The 25,245-nt window shown below is 37.7% G+C and overlaps 1 protein-coding gene across 1 annotated transcript in view; it reads left to right on the forward strand.

Moving 5' to 3' along the window:
• LOC141910509 (uncharacterized) overlaps window positions 1-23,721 on the forward strand; it is a 32,015-nt gene extending 8,294 nt beyond the window's left edge. The window contains exons 5-17 of the mRNA XM_074801199.1: window positions 10,556-10,621; window positions 11,257-11,596; window positions 12,194-12,402; window positions 13,651-13,818; window positions 14,399-14,501; window positions 15,104-15,217; window positions 15,441-15,586; window positions 17,185-17,275; window positions 19,256-19,398; window positions 19,874-20,008; window positions 20,605-20,708; window positions 21,373-21,492; window positions 21,805-23,721. Coding sequence (XP_074657300.1) covers window positions 10,556-10,621; window positions 11,257-11,596; window positions 12,194-12,402; window positions 13,651-13,818; window positions 14,399-14,501; window positions 15,104-15,217; window positions 15,441-15,586; window positions 17,185-17,275; window positions 19,256-19,398; window positions 19,874-20,008; window positions 20,605-20,708; window positions 21,373-21,492; window positions 21,805-21,954 — 1,889 coding nt within the window. The 3' untranslated portion in view covers window positions 21,955-23,721. The remainder of the gene's footprint in view (window positions 1-10,555; window positions 10,622-11,256; window positions 11,597-12,193; window positions 12,403-13,650; window positions 13,819-14,398; window positions 14,502-15,103; window positions 15,218-15,440; window positions 15,587-17,184; window positions 17,276-19,255; window positions 19,399-19,873; window positions 20,009-20,604; window positions 20,709-21,372; window positions 21,493-21,804) is intronic.
• Window positions 23,722-25,245: the final 1,524 nt, after the last annotated feature.

Here is a 25,245-nt window from a genome sequence, read left to right on the forward strand (position 1 = left end):
TTTCCAAAAGCGGCTTATTCTGCCAATTTCGGCGTTTTCCACCAATAACGGCAGAATCGGCCATTTATGGATCACTCAGTTTTGAAACTTTCACAGTCGTTTATGGCTTAATCAGCCAGTTTCAGCTGACTAAGTTTCGAGTTTCGCTTTAAAGTTTTCCCCGCACTTCCGGTTCAGTTTGCACAGGTTGCCGATGACGTCATAATCTCGAGCAGACAATAGGCTTTCATATGATGCTAGGATGGAAATTTTTGAGCCAGGTAAAATTGTCAAATTTACATATTTCTAAATAATTACGTCATATGAAGCCCAAAAACTCCGGGAAAATTCTCAAAACTACTACCACATGTAACAAGTTTATTAATCATGATTTTTGTTAAAAATAAATGTGGGAACTAGTTTCAACAAGAAAATTAATTTTGATGAATTATTTGACACCTGTGAAAAAAATGTAGAATTTTTGGGATAAGCTAATGTGGAATTGCAAATTTGAAATCGAAGTTTAAAGAAATTTGAGGAATTATGAGATCTGGCGATTTGGTAGGTGATACAGGTCTTCGACTCTATAGTACTGGTTTAAGTTTTTGGTTTACCTTTGTCAGTGATATGAAGTTGGCATTGAGCCAATTCATGTAAAATCGCGGTATGTTTTTTTATGTGAGCATTTGTTTCATTGGTTCTCGGCTTAAACGATGTATAATCGATGCGATTGAAGACATGGCGAACCTCTGTCAATGACATGGTCAACATTGTTAAAATTCTACGAAAAACGGTTTTTGGCGGGAAAATTCTTAGCTCTTGCGTATAGAATTGCAATGACCTCGATTGGATCGTTGTCTGTATGAGCGAATGTGATTGGCTACTTTTGGGATATACGGGAAATTCGGGCGCTACCGTACTAAAATAATTATGGGAAAGCCATAGAGTGGCGAACGTTTCATTGGACTAGGTGCCGTATATGTGCGAATTTCAAATGCTCATTGCTGGTGAGAATGTAATTATTATCCGCCATAGGTATTGTTTCATTTGTGATTGTTTTGATTGACATTGAAGTGTAAGCGAACGTTCGCTACACGAGGCCTCCACGTGCGCGCAGAGTGCTATAGACTGTTGCACACAAACACACGCTCATACAGTATACACTACTATAGTGATACTGTAACGCTGCTTGCTGGCGCGTTTGACATTTCATCAACAGAAGAGCGCTCTGTTTTCTGAATTTGTAATGAATTGTTATTTCTTGTGACCTGATAATATTAAGCAGCAAACTATACGTATAGGTCGAGGTCTGAATATTGTAGCGGTAAATTCCAGGATTTAAAACGATCTAATACGCCGATTTCTTACTGCACCGGTATTTTAGCTTCCGCGGCCATACATTCAGCCACCCTCAGATATGTGACATCATATGAATTTTATTTGAATATTTTTTCATATTATGAAAAATATTTCTTTGAAACAGGGATATGATTTTTCTGGCTTAAACCGGATTTCCGGCCTTTGGGATCAAAATATTGACCCCCTGGGATTTGCACAGATCCGTTGAGAGAAGTGGGGGGGGGGGGGTTGAGGTACTCTGCTGACTGACGATTGGTACCGGTGAGCCATAAAAGCATTCAAGACCGGACAATCAGAAGTCTTTTGCGCTGGATGGTTTTTCTGGGGGAGAAGTAGACATTGTCATTTAAATAACTTGTTCATGTTATTCTGTATGAATTACCTGTGTGTCTTGTATTTTCTTATTTTAAAATTTGTAACTTTATTGAATTTGGGAATTTCCGCTCCTGATATAATCATACATCCTTTACTATTACAATACGTCTTCTAATGATATTCAATGCAATATAACATTTCGACGTTCAAATAGAGGTCATTATATAATCACAGGAAGCCATTCTACATCTTTGTCAATAATATTTTGCCAAATAGCTTGTATGTGTACGCATAGACCTATGACGTTTTGCACATCGATTTACGGTTTTCGTCTTTAAAATGACGCTGAATGGTTAACATTGTTTATTATTGTTTACAACTTTTATAAGGCGTCGAAAAAATAACTTGTTTATGTTATTCTGTATGAATTATGCGTGTGTCTTGTATGTTGTATTTTCTTATTTTAAAATTTGGGAATTTTATCCCGGAATTTTATATATTATAAGGATCAATATAGAATTGAATTGAATTGTCACCTAATACACATGCCATCAGAGGACACGGAGCCATATATGACGGCTATGCTATTATAAATTGCTAATCTCATGAAACTTGCGTACCCTTAATATCGAACATATTTTCTAAAACATTTGAATATTGAAATCATATGTTTACACATTTTTATATTGACCACTTGTAGATGGCGATGAAATTCACGCCGACCCTACACAGATCGTAGATAGCTTTGTCATTGGTCTTGCTTTTGTATCAGACTTCCAAATCGTGTATAACAGCCATTTTGACCACATAATCCGATTTACTTATCATTTCGATTTATGCCTGCCGCTTCTGACATAATCGTACATCCTTTACTATTACAATACATCTTCTAATGATATTCAATGCAATATAACATTACAACATTCAAAAAGAACTCATTATATAATCACAGGAAGCTATTCTACATCTTTGTCAATAGTATTTTGCCAAATAGCTAGTATGTGTACACATAGACCTGTGACGTTTTGCACATCGATTTAAGGTTGTGGTTCATAAAATGACACTGAATGGTTAACATTGTTTAGGTTTCATAATGGCAGACTGGACTTCATACAATGTTGCTTAATTGAAGGTAATTAACATCTTCCATGCCTCCCAGCTAATTGGACTTATGATGGAGGAGATTGAATGAATTGGTGGCCATGACTTTACAACACTCAAATCAATACAGCCGTTTTTAGACTAATTTCAAACTGCAACAAACATTTTCGAAACAATTTGGGATACATGTATGTATATATTTATTACATAAAATACAAGTATACAGAAAGAACAGAATTTATACTGTTGCCATCAGAAATTCTGTACATATATAGGCCTATTCAATTCTTTCTTGAAGCCTGGAATGGAAAAATGAGATAAAAATATAAAATAAGATAAATTTTTCAGGGCAGAGCCAGCAGTAAAGCGATGATGTCATAATAGGGATTTCCATGCACTATAAATAGTACCTGTGGAACTATTTACGCCAAAAACGCTGTTTTAGCGATGTAGTTTTAAAGACTAAAAACGGCGTGAATGGCGTTTTTTAAGAACAAGCCGAAAATGGCAGAAAACGCCAATTTCGGCTAAATTGGCAGAAGCAATTTAAAATCCATAAACGGCTGATGCTGCTGTTATTGGCGGAAAACGCCGAAATTGGTAGAATAAGCCGTTTTTGGAAAGTGTTCCTGATTGCTAAGCCAGGCCCTCTGGAATTTAATTCGACACAGTAATTCGCCTGTAATTTGTGATGAATCTTATTGAAAATTAGCTTGAAGATTGGGTCTGGCGAGATGTCAACCCGTATTGAAAAAACATTTCATTGGTTATCAAATATGGCTGCCATTCGGGTGGCCATCTTGAATTTCTTGTTTGCATGATGCAGACCCCAATTGTTGGTGGATTTCCACAAAATTTGGTGTGAGGATCAGGGTAGGTAAGCTGTCCATGCCTTTTGTATATGCAGGTCATCGGCTTTCAAATGTTACCACTAGGTCAGCCATCTTGAATTTCTAGCACGAAACGGCCTGCAATTCTTGATGCATTTTCATGATACGAGGTGTAAGAATTTTGGCAGGTGAAATGGTTACCCCTTATTGAAAATTGAGTTCAAGTATGGCCACCAGGGTTGCCATCCATCTTGCATTTCTTTTCAGCATGGATGCATTTTTGGTCTACCTTTGTCAGCGATATGAAGTTGGCATTGAGCCAATTCATGTAAAATCGCGGTACGTTTTTTCATGTGAGCATACGTTTTATTGGTTTTCGGCCTAAACGACGTATAATCGATGCGATTGGCGAACCTCTAGCGATGACATGGTCAACTTTGTTAAAATTCTACGAAAAGCTGTTTTTGGCGGGAAAATTCTTAGCTCTTGCGTATTTCCAGTTGCTGCTCTATTGGTTCGACATAAGCCGGCTTGCAACGGCAACCGACACCTACTGACTCGTCGCAAGCCGTATCCGGCTAGTTGCCCATTCTCTACTCCGGCCTACGGTAGGCGGACAGAACTGCTTTTGATCACAACCGACATAAGCTCATCTGCGACGCGACGGAACTGAGTGCAGGGGTGTCAGCCGATAAGAGACCGCATATACATAGCACAAATTATCACCGCTAGTTAGCGGCACTAGTAATCAGTCATAAACTTTCAAATTCAAGTATTTCTAAATGTAAACCAAATCTTCAGCACGGCAGATTACTGGACCGAAGTCTAGAAGCAAAATGGTAGAATTATGGTGTGCGCGGCCATCTTTATATGATGTCGCTAGCACATTGTATTCAAAACAGAATCAGAAAGATAAAGATCTTAAAGAAATAGCTTTTCTAATAGAAATATATTTCCCAATAATTCAAAATAAATCAAATTCATTCTCAAAATGCTTATCATGTGACCATCTGAGCCATTGCCGTTGCCAGTAATCGTAACCGACATAAGCAGGGAAGCAACTTGGAGGATCTCGTATCCCACTAGTCGGCCTCAGTTGCTGCGAATCGGAGCGCAGTTGATATATGCCGGGCACGGGAAATTTGTATTTACCCTAGATTTCAAGAATAATTATAAAGATATAGCTGCGCAGCAGCAATAACGGGTTTTCTGCACATCCTTGTTCGTATTCTTGATCTTGTCTGGATAATGTGTCGACCACGATCGCATGTATGCGATGCAGCCAAACCATGCCGTGAAAATGAAGGGAATTTAGAAACCTGTTCAACCGTCAACACCGTTTTATAAAAGGACGGTCGACAAACAGTCAATTAGGCCTACTTTGAAGCCATGGATGACTGGACCAGATAGTTATTTGACTCTGGAAAATCGACTGTTAGGCCTAATAGTATTTATGGATTTCGAAAAAGCATTTGATAAGGTACAACATCAGCGATTACTAAACGAGCTATTAAGTGACGGTATCAATGATAGGTCGTTTGAATGGCTCAGCAGATTTCTCTGATCGAAATCAGGTGGCCGAAATCAAATGAACTCATCTTGGAATAAATCGGTCTGACTAGTGGAGTCACACAAGGTAGTATCCCAAGTCGTCTTCTCTTCACTATCCTGATAGATGATATACAGAGTAATCAAAAATGTACCGGACAGAGTATATTTCCAAAACGATCTAAACAAGCAGTGTTCTTCTATTCATGGTCAGAAAGTTGGGCTTCTACCTGAAAGGCATGATATGGATATTGGATACAAAGAAAACCCAGGTTCAGATTATACGTTTATGTTCGAATGAGATGATTATTTTGTTCGAAATTAGGTTACTTATTATAACGAAGACTATCTAGTTCCACCAAAATTTTGCTCTTTGGAACGAAAAACGAATAAAAACAATTCTGTTCGATCGAACTATACGCTTTTTGTTCAAACAAAAACTTTTCTTCGTTCTGACCAAAAAAATTGTTTGAATAAAAAGTTTTGTTATTGTTGAAATGAAAACTTTTTGTCCCGACAATAATGTTTTGTTGAGCGAAAACAATTTCGTTCAAACGAATGTTTGAATGAAAACAATTGTGTTCGATTTAACAATATACTGAATACTTTGTGTTCGGACGAAAAACTTTTTACAATATACCGCTTCGACCGAAAGACTTAATGTTCCGACTAGAAGATTTTGTCCGAATGGCAACGGTTCTGTCCGATTTTTATTCCGGCGAAAAAACTTTTCGAAAAAAAAGATCTTTCTAGGGCTCCGCAGTAACTAAAGTCATTAGGAATTAATGAAATACCAGTTTCATTAATGATGAAATAACTCAAATGAAAAGTCTGGTTTATAAAGCTGTCTGCTCAGACGAAATTTTCCAAAAAATCCTAATTTTGCCAATAAAATATCGTTGATAATTGTGATTGATCATTGCAAGTCAGAACCAGTTAATCACTCATACATACATTTTAATAAATCTGATTCCTCCTTTACAGTGAACTTAGCTTTAACCTAGTAGAGGCTACTAGTATAGCCTATGTAGATCTATGCATATGCGTAGGCCTAACAACCGGACAGATTGGTTTTAGGCCTATTGAATATCAACCCTCCTAAACATCATATTCCTACACCATATTTAACAGGGATAGGTCCATGGGGTATTCAATTCGTAAAATCGATTTCATTTTCGGATTATGAAGAAATAAATCATTTGTAGGCCTACTTCGCGTCGCAGCAATGTTGCCGAATTTTTTATTGAAAATTTTGTTTGAAGTTCAATCAACGAGTCCGTTAATAATCACAACAATTATACCATGCTTGCTTGAAACAGTAAAGCTCAGTAGGCCTAGAGGTCGCGTAGTACAACTCAATAAACACTTCAAGCGACCTACTAACCAGCGTCTACTGTCTGTCACACCTGCTCTCTCTCCGTGCGACGTTTCGGTCCATGATTTGGTTAATAATCGGTTTATCTCTAAAGATTATGCATCAATTTGTTCAGTAAGAAATTTACATTCAGAAATAAATCATGAAGTGGCCTAGATTTGTTTGTATTTTCATCTATCTGCGATAGTTTTTCTTGCATTCGTCGCGTAATGCTGAAAAATGGCTTTTATGGCCCATCACGTGGCGCCACCTTCTGTATTTTGATATGCTACTTAGCAGATGATGACTTCACTGTAACGTTTCCGAGCGTCCGCGGAGCGGATTTTTCAGCATTACGTGAGCGTATGCTGAATAAATTATCGCTCATAAATAAAACAAAGAACTACAAATAACTTTAGTAGAAATTGTTGTTTATTTCTGAATGCAAAGTTCTCACTGAACAAATTGATGCGTAAAAAAGGTAGACAAACTGTTTATTAACGAAATAACGGACCAAAACGTCACATGGAGAGCAGGTGTGACAGACAGTAGAAACGATCTCCTATCCACCGCGGCATGCGAGATGCTCACTCGGAATATCAAGCTTGAGTCCAGCTTATGGATAAGAATGTGTAATATATACAGGCATTTAGTAAATATCCCGTGGATTTTGGTTAAGATCGGTATGTACTGTAGGAAAAATGGAATGTTGATAAATTTTTGAAATCTGCGGCCAAATCACTGGTAGTAATAAATCCATTTATTGATACCTCATCACCACAACAGCTTTTCTCCGCTGCGTCAGTTCGGCATGTTTAGTTTAGGCCTATACGACTCGGTACTCTAATGATTTATCATAGTGAATATCCGATAAAGAAACTAACTGTTTGAAGCCCGCAGCCAAATCACTAAATTTATTAAATTAATAAATTTATTTGTACTTGCTTTGATTCTCATGGCGAGGAGAACCCGCAGCGGATCCGCGGAACGACAATGTAAAGACACAAGTTGATTCATTGATATTTACAGCTCGACAGTGCTTACAATATTTTGAGTAGTAAATTATATCCTGTCGGTCGGTTAAGTGTACTGATGAAGAAAATGGCTAATTGTTAAAATTAATTGTTTGAAGACCGCGGCTGAATGTGACATCTTGCGGCAATGAATTTGTTTATTTACACTTGAATTGATAATCGAAGTGACAAGCAGCCTCCGGTGGATTTCGGGATGACGGCTCAGAAAAAACATGTCACCTCATTGAATAGGCTGTGTTGTCATATCGCGGAAAGACGGAATCGCGGAATTTTTTCCAAAAATGCGGAATTTCTTCATTTTTACTTTAAAAAGTAAACGGGTTTTCCCACGGGGATACCCACTGTCGGACAGGGCACCGGACCGATCGATGCAACGAGTTAGGTTCGAATCCCATTATTTGCAGGCAATTTTATATGGAATTATTATATTACGATACCGTTGACTGGGCCAAATTCGGTTTTCGTATCTAGTCAACTAGTGGTCGGAACTAATAACCGAATGCGCTTGATTTTCGAACTATTTCCGGAATATAGTTCCGACTATCGGACATTCGGTTTCGTTTAGTTCGACTATACTCGACTAACTCAGATAACCGAAGGTGGCCCTGGCTGCCACCTGTAGAAGAAGTCAGAATCAAGTGGGGTGAAAGAGACCAGGCACCTAATGTCTATTTCTACTAGGCAAACTTCGGTTATCGAAGTTCATCGACTTTTTGAGAACTTCAGAAACGAATATTATCAGATAAATATTGAGCACGTTCGCGGTGTCGGACCGTAATTGTAGATGGTTGCAAACATGAAATCCTACGACCAAACAAGTACCGGTTCAAATTCCTTTGAAATTATTATAATTTTACGGCCGTCCAGTACCAGTACCAATAAGATTCTTTTGATCCAAATAATCAGCATAGGGACATATATGTTATAGCAGTCACAAAGTTAACATTAAAAAAAACGAAACCATTTTATAATCTTTCATATCATTTAATTCTAAAAGATAAACCACATTCGCGTATAACAACAATGTAGACACACAACACGCATGAACAATCCTAAGCCAGAATGAAATATACATAATGTCTATTTATTTTCGTCTGAATCAATTCATTTCCAATGTTTTAAATCCAGAGACCAGAGTCAAATCTTAACTCGGAAATGAGTCCTGGAGAATGACCCATGGTGTCATCACAAATCCTACGTTTACGTACCATCGATTTGTATTCCTTCAGTTAATGCAGCGATACTCTGTATCACTGAATTCGCAAAGCACGTATTGCCTAGGTTCTCCATTATTTGGAACAGTATCGTTAAGTTGTTGACTGGCGATATAATAAATTATCAAATACTAATTCCCGGTGTTGAAAACCTGGGTCCGGTGCCCTGTCCGACAGTGGGTATCCCCGTGGGAAAACCCCGTTTACTATTTATAGTAAAAATGAAGAAATTCCGCGTTTTTGGAAAATTCCGCGTTTCCGTCTTTCCGCGATATGACAACACCGTTGAATAGGGCCCAATTTTCGATGTTTACGGCCCGACAGTACTTTTGTAACGTTGATTCATACGCAAGGAGTATTTGTAGATCTCAGTGAGCTGAAGGATATCATACGGATTGTATCGGCAACAGTGGCAAGGTAACAAAGCCTATGTTCTTTTCGTGAAAATAGTGTGACATAAAATAATAATAATAAGAAACATGCATATCTCAATAGAGTTTTCTGTGAAGTAACAGAAAACCCTAATTATAACTTCGTCCAGAGCGTCATCTCTGAGTTCAAAATGTAATAGTACATCGAATATATGCGTGCTTTTACGTTACCTGCTTGAATGAGTGGCTGCTTATTGGAACACTGCCAGTTTTCTGAAAAACTTAAACTAGGCCACACATCAAGGCATGTTTTCACACTTCAAACATACGTAGCTCATACATCGGCAGTAGCTCATACATCGGCAGTAGGTTGGCCGTTAAAAAAAAAATATCTATTTCAATGAATCCCAGAAAAAACTTTTCACTCTGCAACTTTGAAGTCGGGTCGGTCGGGTTACGGCTAACTGACCACTATTTTGGGATGGCCTTATGAATGATCATTTAACCTTTTATAGCAGAAGATGAGTGCTGTATTTCCTGTTTGATAGAATTTGATATAAATTGTAATTTCTTGTGACCTGAAAGTACTAAGCAGCAAAGTAGGTCTAGGTCTAGACCTGGTATTTTAGCTTCCGCAGCCATACATTGGAAGAGATTATCAATACTCAATATTCAGCCACCCTCTGATTGGTGACATCATATGAATTTAATTCTAATATTTTTTCATACCTTATCATGAAAAATATTTTTTCCAAATGTAAAATAGTTTCCCTGCCGCGCCTATATGTACCCAACGAAATGTTGTACGTGGACCGTAAACAATGTATATCTTCGGTCTTATTTGACTACAAAATAATTCTTTGAGAAAGATGAAATGCAATATAAACTTATAAAACTTTGAAGTCACAAATTAAAAAGATTCCCTTGTTAGTAATGCCCTTGCTCCAAACAACCTCTAGCTTTTTCAAGGTAAACCACACTTTGCCCATGGGCAATTTATTTCATGTAGTGTGATCTTTTCGGCAGCTAAAATGGGCTTGTCTTTTCATGTAAGGATATATTAACAGAAAATGAACATTATCGCCACATAGCCTATACCATCTTAACTATTTTTAAACTTGTTACATCGTTACAATGTAAATCTTTCTGTAAAACTTTGAATATTGAATCATTCTTCTTCTACTGTGGCATGAAGGTATAAGGTCCGTGGGCCTCTTGTCTCACTTAATTTTCAATGAAAAGAATTTTTTCGTTCTAGTAGCCTGTACATGACAAATTTTTTACTTCACACTATGGTTTGGCGAGCCACTGGACCATTGATCCTTTATTAAAAACTGATTTTCTACACTTCACTCTGCAATGATGAATGTCCGAGCGGGTGATACCCTCACTTTTAGTTGATAGTGTACCATTGAGCAGCATATTGATTTATATTTGACTTTATTTTCAGGTGGTCCTGCAAGTTCCTTGGCTATATCAACGACTACAGTACCCTCTATCACCACAATTCCTATTGGTAAGTCACACATCACAGTAGTTAGTCTGTGCCATATGATGATTTAAGTTTACTTTCTCGTAAACCAAATTAATCTGACTCTAGTCTAAAATGATCGGTTTTATGTTTTGAAAGCATGTTTATATTCCTCAAGTCCATTGATAAGGCCTTTAGACAATGATAAGGATAGATCGAACTCTGGATCAGGGTTGAACTGTATTAAGCCCCTTGACTGTCTCAAACAAAATAGCTTGGTAAAGCCAACTTTTACCCCACTGTTAGAGACGAAGTAACTGGTTCATACCTCTAGACCTGTTCCCCCTGTGTTCATTCGTTGCTTTTGTCATTTGCTTCATTGCTAGTTAGTGTAGACAATTACTGGCCGCGTTGGTAGCGGTTTTATTAAGCCAGTTTGACTTAGAGCGGCAAGAGAGTGTACAGTCCAATCAATTCCTTACACGTGCTGAAATTGTCGATTTAAAAGTCGTATTTCTCAGTAATGGCTGAACTCAAATTCAAACCATTGATATTTCTGAACAGCATTCGAAAATAAGTTTTACACAATATTCTTTCTTGATGGCATTTGCCCTTTGACTGATTGCGTAATGGTGTGTTCATATTAATTAGCTCAAGTTGGAATTTTTTCATTGTTACAGCAAAAGTTCATCCCCAACGGCAGTTCGGTATTTCTCATCATCATACGACTTCTCTTCATTCCTCTCATCACCACCTGTCGCAACACCAACCACAATCGCTAGCTCCCTCTGGCGCCATCGTTGATCACCACCATCATCATCACAAATCGATAAACGTGCCGAAGACTACGTCAGACCCGAAGGTGATTCCAACTACTCTTGTTCACGCTACCGCGTCGCAATCGGCTTCGACGGCTGTCGGTCCGGCTGGTAGTCATCATGGTATTTATTTGTCTCAGTCTCACCGTGTGATTCCGGCGGGTCATACGATACAGAGCGCTACTAGTTTACATTCTGATAGGTGAGTAGTGGCGATTGATAACTGAGTTATACGGCTTACGGTCCGTGGATTGGCAAGACCAGTCTTAGAGACTGTCGTGCCTGATCTGCGGGAATTGTTAATCATTCACTATTTTCAGCCGTTAAGATAGCATAAAAAAATGGGTTCAAAACTACGTATAATCTGTCCCCTCCTGAATGTTAGCTTTGATAAGTCATAGCAATAGGTTTACTGTCTCTGATTTTAATGAACAGTGCTTCAAAATGATTATCCGGAATAGTCTTTCAAAATTGTTGTCGAACCCCTGATTGTCAGCAATGGTATGATGGACATGATGAGTCTTGTGATTAACAGGATTAGTCTGTTTGAGTAGTTTACTGACCATTGATTGTCTGGAACAGTCCCTGAAAATGGTTTACTGTCAGAAGTGTTTTCCCATGATTGTAAACATCAGTTGGGGTGTTATTCAAAATGCTTCTATATAACTACCTGATCTGGAACAGTGACTTGTTTACTGCCCCAGACTGATCGTTAGAAACAGTCTCTGAAAATCATAGCGATAACTCATTTATTCATCGATAACTCATTTATTCATCGCAATGCGTTATTGTCTTCTAGGCCGCTGTTACCGCGGGTGCCGCATTTGAATCAAATGGCTGGCTGTAATAATAAATACCTGCTGAGCACATACTACAACCCGGCTATGTATCAACACCATCCACTGGCGGCAAGTGTTTACCAACAACAAACCGGGCAACAACACACAGCGTTCACAGATGCAGTGGCAGGGGCGGCTTCTTTACGACCGAATTTAACTGCAGGAAAAGGTGAAAATCATTCATTTCATTTAAGTTATTATTATTCACAGGACTCGTTCCTGGTACTTAAACAGGAAAGTGAGCTGTGAGTTGATAGCATTAAATTTTCATGAATAGCATTTAAAATGACAAGAGTGCAGGTAAGATGGAAGAAGTGGGTGAATAAGGGCAGATGGCTGGCTAGTTAATTGACTGTAGAAGTTCTTAGAACACTAGATTAAATATATTGAATTGATGACAGTCTAGTGATATGAAAACCCCACACTAAATGCGAAAAGAGTCCAAAATCTGTTCTTGGCTTATGTTTAATTACTCAATGTTTTGATTATCCTAATGATCACCTCAGGAATGTTAGTGCTGAGTGACGCATGGGTTCATTGTCACCCCGGTCGGGTTGGATGGCATATATGGTACTCAGCATGTGCTTATCCCTCGTTAACGCCCTAAGCTCTTCAGATTATGTACAATTTTCTTGGTGGCTATAATGGGGGGGAGGCCCGTAGATGAAACTTTTTTCGCAAAATTAGCTTCCTCGTTCTTCCATTATCGCCGCCACGGCGGACATATTGATGAAATTCTTGTGAGCATTCTTTATACATCAAATAACATACTATTTCTTTTAAACTAGTATGAGTCATGGGGATGAAACCTCGCGAAAATTGTCTTTTTCCCTCTTACAATATGGTCACCATAGTTGAAATTTTGAATTTCTTGTTTTTGTTTCCAAGGGAAACTTAACTTCTAACATACATGACTTAAAGATAGTTTCTAGAAAGAAAATCAATTCAATATTCATTTGGAAAATTACTGTATGTATATAAGGCTACGTAAATAACCTTGATAATTGGTTCAAAGTTGTATTGAAAATTGTGAAGTAGTAGTAGATTTTGATCTGCATTGCCGCAATTAATCCCTAAATCAGAGTGATTTAGAGACCTCAGGCCCTACCACAGAAAGTCTACTAACATATATAATTATTCCTTGAAATCTTACAGAAATTCCCAAAAAGATTATTTGCGAGGAACCTGTGCTCTCAGTCAACAAATTACCCTTGTTGAGTTTTCTAGTAAAATAACTCATTGATTTTCATCTGTAGATATTTCTAGGGAAGATAGGCACCTCTGAGATCCACATATGATACATCGAAAAAATTAAAAATCTCAATTGATCAAATTACTTCGTGTATTGTGATTTGTTCATTCTCTGACACACTTCGTTCAAGATTATTAGGGTTATTTCAATTTCGAATGATTTCAGGTGCATCGGTTCCAAATCTGGCTGCATCATTGCAGGCTGCTGCTGCAGCTCATAGTACCAGTGCTACGCCAACTGGTGCAGTGCGCATTAATTCAATGATGGTATCGGTCGACACAAATCGCCATGTGGCTATGCAACCACATTACACAATGTCATCCGCCACTACAGGTTCGTCAGGTTTTTACTTAGAAAATACTTTCTAATTTGATAAACTCCCATTGTAGACTACAACATGCCTGCTACCATAAGAGAGTGTTACTACTACAATTTGTCGGCTACCATTGCTAGCAAGAGGAATATCTTATAGTTCCATGTTTGCTGTCTCGGGATAATATATTCTCTGTAGTAGGTTTGTCACTTCGACATTACTTACACCAGTTATGGGTTTGTTACTATTGCTAGGTGAGATGTATAATTGTACAACTATTGAGCGATCTCATAGCTTCTGGTACTGCAATTTGTCTGCTACCATTGCTACCATATGCAATATCCCATACAAGAACCTAGCTTGTCCTCAAAAGCTGCAAACCTGTACGTTTTCACTGTATTTTCGTACGGCTGCAGCCTATTGTGTACGGCGTTAGTACTCTCAACTTAGTGCGGTAGTGAATAGAATTCTGATTGGCTATAAATTCATTAACTCCATAGTACAATTAAACAGCTAATGCCTTGATGCGATATATTGTTGACCAGGCAGCCAATCATTTCAGAAAACTAAACAACTTTTTTAAAAACATCACTATTTCAGTAACTACATCGGATAATTCGAGTCTATCATCTCAGAATATGAACCAGTCTAGTTTGACGACGTCACCACGACCGAGTATACTCCGCAAGCGCCAACACGATACGTAAGCATTCCAAAATGTCTCGAGAAGCTGATATTTTTGTACGGATCTGAAATTACTACCATGACAGATGAGCGTTTAGGTTCTAATGAATAAAATTTGAATTAGCATTTTTAATGGATATTTGTCAACCATATCTAATCGTTGGAGGCATACTCTTTGATGTTGTGTAAAGCAAAACTCATGGTTTGAAAGTCGTCTCTCGGTCACAGTTCGTATGAAATGTGAATATTCGTCAGACTGAGTTTGTAAATGATAAAAAGTTTTGCTTATTAAACAAGGAACTTAGTGTAATCGGTTAAATTGTCTTCGAAGTGAGCCGTAGCCAGAAGCCATGTTTGAACTGAAATTGAGAGCCTTTCACAAATAATTAGTCGCGATATTGCAGATATTCTTCAGACAAGCAAGTTACACGGTATCGTCCTTACCCCCTGATTATGTGCTTGATCTATTCATTTATATTTTCATGATTTTATGAAATATTGAAAACATTTCAACTGATTTACTTAATGATAACACTTAATAAAAGATTGAAAGGTCCCCAGGGGCTTCGTTGTTAATATTTGATTAGTCACTTCAGCAGTTAATATTCATTTCAATTTCAGGCCGATAATTGTGAAGAAATGTGTATCAGATCCAAGCAGTGCTACGAGTAGTCCTCGACCAGATACTACCCCGCGGTCTAACACCAGTTCACCGGGACCTAAATCATCGCATCTGTAAGTGTCCTATTCTCTTACTGAAATATCAATTTGCAGACCTCCCAGTTCTCAGAGCTTCTCCAACCATTAGTTCATGATTCGGTTTCAATACTTACTATGTGTACTGATATAATTTGATATAATGGGTACAGAAATGTGAACGACATTGTTTAAATGTTCTTCAAGGAAAAGTTCCTAAAAATAATTCAACTTGTTACTGGTTGGCACCATTCTATTTCAGTGATTTATCGATGATAAGAGATATGACGTCGCAGGACAGCAATCATTCGTCGACGGACACAGCTTCATCGGCTGAAAATAGTACGAACAGTACTCCCACTGAAAATATCAGAATAAAATCCGAGCCGCTTGACTCCATTGAAAACGGTACGCACAATTTTACTGATTCTTGTCGCTAATCTGCCAATTCTCCCTGATTGTCAGGTACAATCCTGGCAAATATCTTGCTGTCCCTGATGGTGTTTTTCTTTAGACTATCGGAAATCTTTTGCTGTCCCTGAAAGGCTTTCCTACTGCTTAAGTACTTTTCTTATTCTTCATTTCTCCTCATCGCATCCCTGAAAAATTTTACTTATGTGTAACTGATGTAGTTATTGATAGGTTAGCAGGTCTGTTGTGGATGTTTCTAATTCATGAAGAATGGTTTTAAAGGTGTTAGTTTAGTGTGCGGCGGCTTTTTTGAACTGATATATCTATTTCTTCTACCAATGTAGGCTAGTGAATTCTATTTACTATTAACCCTGAATAATCCGGATCAGTTTAATTGGGATATTGATCTAAAGCAGATACAGTCAAACCTGCTTGGTTCATTAACCAATTAGCAATTGGGATTTCAGTATGTAGTGTCAATTACTCCTCAGAAAATTCAAGGGAAAATCCAAGCTTATCACGATACCGAATAGCTCATTTCCTGTATAATTTCATGCACTATGGTTTGTGTTATATTCTCAAAGCTTTGATATAAGATTTAATTATGTGGGGCACCAAAGTCATGTCCTTTTGGCCCCCTGAAATTCATCCAAACATAGTTGGATTTGAAGTGAGCGCTCAGATCTGTCATGTTCTTTCTCCAATTGCTCATGAATTTCAAATAGGAAGATGTTGGTTTCTGTATGGTATTTCCAGGACATGGGTGTCTAGTTTTATCATAAGCTATTGGGTTTGAATCCCACTAAAACCGTTTTTGTGCAGCAGACGAAAAGTGTCTGGGCGGATTCAGGCGGCTTGAGGAGTAATAGGCAGGTAGATACAAGCAGTTTGAGTGCTAATGGGTTAATATACAGGAAAATTACTTATTCCTGATTTGGCGTAAACCGGATGAATTGTGTTAGTCCCAAATGATCCGAATTAAGCGGGTTCTACTGTATTAGTAGATACGGCTTGGAGACTAAATCTTTAAGTTCAAATCAGAACTAAGTTGTCTTGTATGTGTACATTAGTTACAACGATGTGCGATATAGTGAGACAATACGTCATTCATATGCACATCATGCATCAATTTTATGACTAGCCTTGCTTGAAGCGAGGAGGGTCATTAGAATTTTCATGAATTAGTGGGTTGTTGCAATCAAGAACTCAATGGAATTATAATTGATTTTCTAAATTACTATCGTTCTTAGATTTGTGAGATTGCATTCGATTTGAGAAAATTTGACATCATTATAATTCAAAGATGAGTCTGCTGAACCTGGTTCCACAGTTCTGGGTGAAATTTGATTCTCAAGATAGAATATAACAACATCAAACCAATCTTATGTCGGAGTTAGATTTAGTTTCTTGTTGGCAAAGCAAATTACTCCAACTATGTTTTAATTGAAGTAAAACTGAAAGGCTTTCCAAAAGACGAAAAGCCTGGTTAAAAGAATACAAAGTTTTGATCAAGAAGTCTTCAGTTAGTCTTGAGGAGTTTCGATGAACTCAGAATAATGGACTTGGTAAAAGATTTTGTTGAATATTTCTTGTAGGTGGTCCATCGATAGGAACTCCGACTCACCATCTCTCGTCGATAAACAGTATAGAAGCCTCGCCTCGAAAAAAACCACGCAAACAACTACTGTAAGTATCAAACTACATGCTTCATCACATCTGCATTAAGTTCTAGCTCTACAATCTAGTAATTCTGTACAATCACTTATAGAAGGTGTTCTGATACGTACATGAAAAGTCTTACATCTGGTGATTTTCATAATGCATGCTAGGTTTTGACAATAGTGTCAAGTGTGGATGGATCCCTCTTTGATAGTGTGTTGATATAATGTCAGGTGTTTGTAGTTCCGTTTCAATTAGAAATATCTCTGATGAAGAACTGAACCATAAATGTCTGACTGTGTTTTTGGTTTACCTTTGTCAGCAGTATGAGATTGGCATTGAGCCAATTCATGTAAATTCGCGGTACGTTTTTTTATGTGAGCATTTTTTTCATTGGTTCTCGGGTTAAACGATGTATAATGGATGCGATTGAAGACATGACGAACCTCTGTCGATGACATAATCAACTTTGTTATTATTCGACGAAAGACTGTTTTTGGCGGGAAAATTCTTAGCTCTTGCATATGAAATTGCAATGACCTGGATTGGGGGGCGTCGTCTCTTAGAGCGAATGTGATTGGCTGTTTTTGTTTTTGGGATATACGGGGAATTCCGGTGCTACTAACATAATTATGGGAAAGCCATTTATGGCGATCAGTTCATTGGACTAGGTGCCATGTATGTGCGAATTTTAAATGCTCATTGCTGGTGAGAATATAATTATTTCACACATCGCCATAGGTATTGTTTCATTTTAATACCCGGTGATTGTGTTGATTGAGATTGAAGTGAAACGAACGTTCACTACACAAGGCCTCCACGTGCGCGGGAGCGCTGACATTAGACTGTTGCACACACAAACATATGCTCATACAGACTACTATATGGTGATGCTGCAACGCTGCTTGGCGCGTGCACGTTTGGTTTGATAACAGGCTGAATAATGGACGTAGCAGAAGATGAGCGCTGTGTTTTCTGTTTGATAGAATTTGTAATAAATTGTAATTTCTTGTGACCTGAAAATACGAAGCAGCAAACTATAGGTATAGGTCGAGGTCTGAATATTGTAGTGGTAAATTCCAGGATTTAAAAGGATTTAAAATGATCTAATACTAATACTAATACTCCAGGAATCTAATTTTTTTTTTTAAATATGAAATAGTTTCCAATGCCGCGCCTACCTGAACCCCACGAAATATGGGACGTTGACCATAAACAAATGTTTATCTTAGGTCTTATTTGACTACAAAATAATTCTTTAAGAAAGATAAGATACAATATAAACTTCTAGAACTTTGAAGTCATGAATCAAAATGATTTTTCAAGCATTGCCCTTACTCCAAACAACCTCTAGCTTTCAAGGTAAACCACACTTTGCCCATGGGCAATTTATTACTCCATTTTGCTTAAAAATCTCAGATAAAGTTTTCAGTACGAGAAGAAGTGTGGCCAATCGAAAAATTGAAATACTTACAGAGAGCTGCCAACTGATCTGATTTTTCCGTAACTGTTGCGGTATTTCGTGTGAGAATACTGAAAAAAATTTGATAAGTTACAGAAAACTCGTTTTTATGGCAAATTGCATCATTAATTCTTAAATCTCTTAGAATCACTCTTGTCAACTCAAATTATACTCTCAATATGAGACTGTACTAGTGCGCCATCTGTACTGAGATGAAGATGACGCACTAGAGAGAAGATGGCGCACTAGTACGGTGTTAGAAAACGGGAACACTAATTTTGTTCCTAGTAATTTACCTTAATACAGATTTTTAATACTGATTTTTAAAAACGTCTTCTGGTTCGAAAATTGGGGACTACTGGAACATTTTTGAAAATACTGATAAACTTGGACATGTGTTCAGCAAAAGATAAAATCTAGGTTGGCAGCTCTTAACTTGTGATAATGTATTGAATGTCTGAGGGGCAGCAGGTCCCACTTTAGTTGATGTCATCCCACAAGAGCAATTTTTCAAATGTTTTATTATTTTTCACTTTTGCTTTTAGTCACGCGACGCCCGATGTCACTCAACAAGACATCAAAGAAGAATCCGTGAATGTTTCATCCGGCGATGAACTCGAGACAGTCGTAGCTGCCGCTCAGGTGCTTACCAGTGGGCCGACACCTGCTAAACGCAAGAAATGTGATAGTGAGTACAGTACTTCGTGTATTTAAATGCCCTAGAATCGTACATGATTGAGGACCGTGAAGAACTCAAAATTTTATTGACTCCTTGACAAAATTAAGTTTATATTGCCTCAAACTGGAGACATGAATAACTCAAGGGCAATACTCAGACATAATGAGCTATAATCATCTAACACTTCACTTGAGAGTAGTTAATACTATTTTTAACAGCTCAACTACTCCCAGAAATATAGTTATACTCTCAAATTACACTCTAACCTCCAAATAACATAGTAAGCAATGTAGAAGAAAATTTTTGTGAACTATTTTTACGTGGTCAAAAATGGCCCTAGTAATTGAATTTTGACTTTTGAAAGTGATTTAAACTATGCTGTGGCAATTTTACTTAAGCAGTTGTTTGTGGGTGGTTAAGCTAATGAGTGTTTCGACTTTGAATCAATGATGTTACATTGTATTTGTTTTTGTTGTTCTCTCAGACTACGTCGATGACGAGGGCGTGAAATGGGTATCTATGAGAAAGCGTAATCACGTCGCCTTGTTGCAGTCGTATAACTATAATTGGAAATCGCGCAATAATCATTTCCTGCGTTATAGCGACGTCAAATCAAAAGGTAAGCGCTTAACCTGGTACTTAAAAGTGGTTATGTATTCGGAAAATACTGTTGCAAGTCCCGATCTTCAAATCAGTATCCAGTCAACACTGAAATACTTTGTGCCGCAAATTTCCCTGATTCTCAACTTGGTGAAATGTTGACAGTCCCAACGCTACCAAGTTCTAAGATATTCACAGCAGTCCCAATGTGTTCCCAGTTCCCTTATTCTCTGAGAAATGTTGACAGTCCCTGTGCGACTTGTGTTCCCTGATTCTCAAGTTGATGAAATACATCATTACAGTTCCAACATTACCTGATTCTCAACTTAGTGAAATGGAAATAGAATCCTAAAAAAAAACCATTATTGATATGATGTTTTGAGCCTACACTATGTTTTACTTATCTTAAGGGAAATTCCCAACATTACCAAATTAGGTGCAGTTGAGCGTTTAGTTTCGGGGCTGGTCCTATACAAAACGATATGGTTTACTCAGCTGTGTTAAAGTCAATTTCAGAATTAGCCCAAGGTTAAAGTTGAAACCAGTAGATAAAACGGCCCCTTTAACACTTGCCACTGAATTGGTTGATTAAATGTTTTGTTCCTCTCCTGATAGACGAACGTCGACCGACCGTCAATGAACTCTCAAATCAAAAAGGCGTCCAAGCGAAAGCCGGCGGTTGGAAAATGTTCCATCTATCAACGCAAATGGATGACATTGTAAGTGGTAAAGTATATACCGTGATAGGTTGCAGTATAGTAACTATGACTTAGTGGAGAGATATGAGAAATGGATGAAAAATTAGAAGTTTTAAGGTTGAGAAATACGTCAGAATATTTTAATCCAAAATTAGTGCCATATACTGTCGAGTTGATGCTTGTGATATATAATCTATATTGAAGTGTGAGAAATTTTATTTTTATCCATCCAGATTGTGATCAATAATCACTCAACATATTATATATAATTGTACCTTTGGAAAAATGACATTGAAAATGTGAAAAATGTCTGGCTGTGGAAAAAATGTGAAATAACTGATCGTTGAGGCTTTGGAAGATATTTGAAAATAGTTCATTCGACCCTTGATGTATTGCTGCCTCCATTAATCCCTTTATGACATCATAAAAAGTGGATTAGTGGACGATTTCATTATGGGATTTTGATTGAGAGTTGCGGCAGTGAGATCGATGCATTGATAAATCCCAGAAGTAAAAATTTTGGGTTGAAATGTGAATTTTTTCAGAAATGGGTGTAAGAATATAAGCTTTCCTCCTCCGGTCTACGAATTAATGCGGGATTTATAGGAGATAGCCACGTATTCTCCATTTTTCTGTGAGATTAATTGAACAATCATCAATGAAGATAATTTCGGATATTTCATAGATCGATTTAGAAAAAGACGTGAAAACGAAGATTAAAGCGATACAAGATTGTTTAGCACCGCAAACGAAGCATTATTCAGTTGTAGAGGATGATTTAGCCATGGTACACGAACTCACGCAGGTATGTAGTCCTTAAGAGCTGCTGATGGTGTTGCTGTGGGGGATATTACTGTCGTTTGATAGGTGATCGTTGCTAGATTAGGGGAGTGCTGTGAAAGCTGATTTCTGTTGTGTGGGGAATTGCTTTGATAGTTAGGATGAGCAGGGTCCTTTGATAGTTGTTATCAACGATGAGGGCAGAGTGCTGTAATAAATAGGCATAGGGTTATGAAAGGGAGTTGGTTGCTGTGTATAATTTGTTCACGCAAATCATAATCTTATACTTAAGTCTTATTCGGATTGATATGTGTATATTTTGTTGATATGTTTTCAGGGAAATATGCAACGTTGCCAGCTGGTCGCTGACCAGGTCGAGGAAGCCAAACAGGCAATGATGAAAATACTCGATCATAAAACGAAAGTAATGGACATTGTCAGTAAACACCACAGTAAACGGACTGTAAAAAAGAAGGAGCGAAGTTAACATCCGACCCAGTGATTACACGTGAATATGTCATGGGATTGTTTTTACACGTGTGCACGTCTACAGTTGTGATGTTCACGGACGTGTTTATGTATGAACTTGTCATCAGATCGCTGTGAAGCTTGTACATGTATGTGTCATTGAACCACGTTTCCGCATATATGTACATGGTAAATGTCGGTATTGCCTGAACATCTACATACATGTACATGTCTCCAGATTATTGCATTGAGATATGCACATGTACTTGGACTGTATACCAACATGTCATCAGATGTATTCAAAAGTGTACATGTCATTGGGACACATTTCACACGTATATTTTGTTGTACATTATGAATGTGCGCGTCCTGTAGTAAGTATTTACACGTGTACATGTCATTGGATCGCGTGTTCTTCGGAACTAGTTCACACATGTACATATCATCGGAACGCGTGTATCTAATTGATCTTAAAAAGAATCTTATGCAATTTTACTGCCACAGATGAAAACGTATTTATTTTTTCTTTTTCTTTTATTCGAAACTTGTGGACTTGTTTTCAATTCTGGCAGTTTATTGCAATGTTTGTTTCTATAAAAGGTGACGACAAGGTGATATTATATATCACAGTGCTCGATGCAACAATTGTACAGGCGTCTACGGACTTTAAAAGTTACCTCGCGTCCAGTTTTAAGAGTAGGTTGAACTCAAATTTTGCATTTAGATTTTTGAGATCAGGACACCGTCTGAAACTTGAGTGCAACCTATTTTATGAAACCCGACCCAGAAGCAAGATCTCTGTAGGGTATTGGAAAGTTGGAATACTGGATCAACATTCTGTGACTAGGGGCATACATTTCGGAGTTCATTGAAACCACCCACTGTGCGTAAAAGGCTCGCACGTTCAGCAATTATTTTTTTTTTACAAGATTGATGACGTCACTCAGTTTTCCACATTCGAAGTCACAAAGTATTACAGGCTTTATTAAAGATCAAGTAGCGCTTCATTTATCAAAATGCCTATTAAAATAGAATTCAATAGTTAACTAACCCACATAACGATATCACACAAATTTTTACCTTAACCCTTTCAATACCACATAGTGTCTCCGCTGCTGTGCCGGAGGGAATTTAGGGGTTTAGAGGTGTATATTTGAAACTTTCATAGAATAGTTACCAAGGTATCTGACACAGAATATTTATATAGCATGTTGTTGATAACTTTTGGGCCAACAATGTAGACATAAATAGTTTGGATATAAGTGAACTTGAGGTCAAGGTCACATACTCCAAGATGGCCGCCATGAAAGAAATTCACGAAAAAGTTTCAGATAAACTGCTCTGTCTCCCAGCAAAATGCACTGATCTATTCAATTCCAAGTGAAATAGTATGCCATATATCCTTACTTTATGTAGTAAAAATTTCAAAGCAATAGAACAACAAAAAAATTTATTTTTCCACTCATTTACCAACTTCTCCACCAATTTGTCGGAAGACCTGATGTAAGGGGTTTCATTGGGGTATAATTTCAGGCCTCAGAAAATTGTTACCTATGTATTTGACACTGATACATTGTATACCATGGTGTTGATAACCATTGGGCTTACAAATAAGACAAATTATTTGGATATATGTGACCTTGAGGATGGACAGTTTCTGGTTCTTCATTATTGTTATTGGTGTCCGTTGCCATGACAACCGTATCAACAGGGTCTAAAAAAATTGTCACTGATTTCATTTTCATCATCAAAATCATAGCCAGCACTATAAATCAATTTTCTGACTAAGTCTCATCATCTATACTGCTGCTGTCATATTCGCTGTCACTCTCAATTTGTTCACTACCAAATTCCAAGTCACCAGCATCACTGTCAGCATCATATACGAGCTGCTGAACCGTTTCATCCAGCCAAATTGTTTTTTCCTGGCTGTTGCCATCTAGGATTTTATGCAGATGGCAGCACCGGCTGATACTGATAGAAATTCCCTTCTAGAAGAAGGGTTAAGTGATACTGTATCACATACGGTTTGGGTATGCTAGCTTGCCAATTTGTACCGTATGCCATTCGGTAGTGGTATTGTAAGGGTTAAGTCAGTGCAGTAACGATGTATCCGACATCAAGGTATCTGGACTACCAATGAGCTTCTTTAACAGTATCAGTAGTTTCCCACTAAGATATACTGCATACTGATGTATGTACTTTATTCACAAGAAGCAGGTCATAACTATAAGCATATAAGATAAACTGGGATACCTAAAGTTTTGGGTACCCATAAACATCTATATGCAGCTTAGGGGTCATTCGTTTATTACGTACTTATTGGGGGAGGGGTCAGTGCAATTGTGTACTTTTATGCTTAACATATACGAAAAAATGGCCGATTTTGCATACAGAGGGGGAGAGGGGTTGAAAAATTCAAACTTTATGCGTACGTAATAAATGAATGATCTCTTAGGCGTTCGTGCTGATGGGAATTCGGTCTAGCGCCTGTTGCGTCTTCATCATCGCCATCTACATGGGTATGAGATGAACTACGCGATGTAAAAATTAGTTCATATTAACACTTTGAGTCATCGATATTTCAGTAATCCATCATTCATTACAGCTAAGATTTCTCGAAAATGATAATAATGTAGTTATGTAACATTATCTTAGGTTAAAAACGAAAATGATAATAATGTAGTTATGTAACATTATCTTAGGTTAAAAACAAAAAGTATTTAAGTGCTACTTGATCTTAAACTACAGGAAATAGCTACGAATATGAAGAGAGGTCATTGAAAATTGAAGAAATTGACGAATAAGGGCAGGTGGCTGGTTAATTGGCTGAGGATGTTCGTCTGAACTAACATATGTATAGGTTGTAACTGATTAGAGAATTTAATCACACGTATCTATTTAATTTGATGCTTTATTAACTGAACTCATACTTAAGTACAATTTGGGGCACTTAGAAACTAAGTTACTTCAATGAGCGTCCATTTATATCTATTGGATTGAAGCTACGTCTACATTAGCTTCTTCCACACGGCAAACGCATCTAAACAATGCTAGGAACACAATATCAATACCTAGTATTTAGCAGGACCCACGTTTTTGAAGCCATTCTTGAAAAGAAGAGTTCACTACGCATCAAACCCATCCACATTTTTTCTCCTGTGTTCAATGTAGACTTCAATTTGTTGCTGAGCTCCACAATCTGCTTTGAACTTGAACTACAAATATGGACTCATACTTCCAAAGTCCAGCTGGGTGACTAAGTGTAGTCCCTACGAACGTTGGTTTTCGTCATACCCGCCTTGACCAA

The sequence above is a fragment of the Tubulanus polymorphus genome, chromosome 9 (genome assembly GCF_964204645.1).
Source record: "Tubulanus polymorphus chromosome 9, tnTubPoly1.2, whole genome shotgun sequence".
NCBI classification, from domain to species: domain Eukaryota; kingdom Metazoa; phylum Nemertea; class Palaeonemertea; order Tubulaniformes; family Tubulanidae; genus Tubulanus; species Tubulanus polymorphus.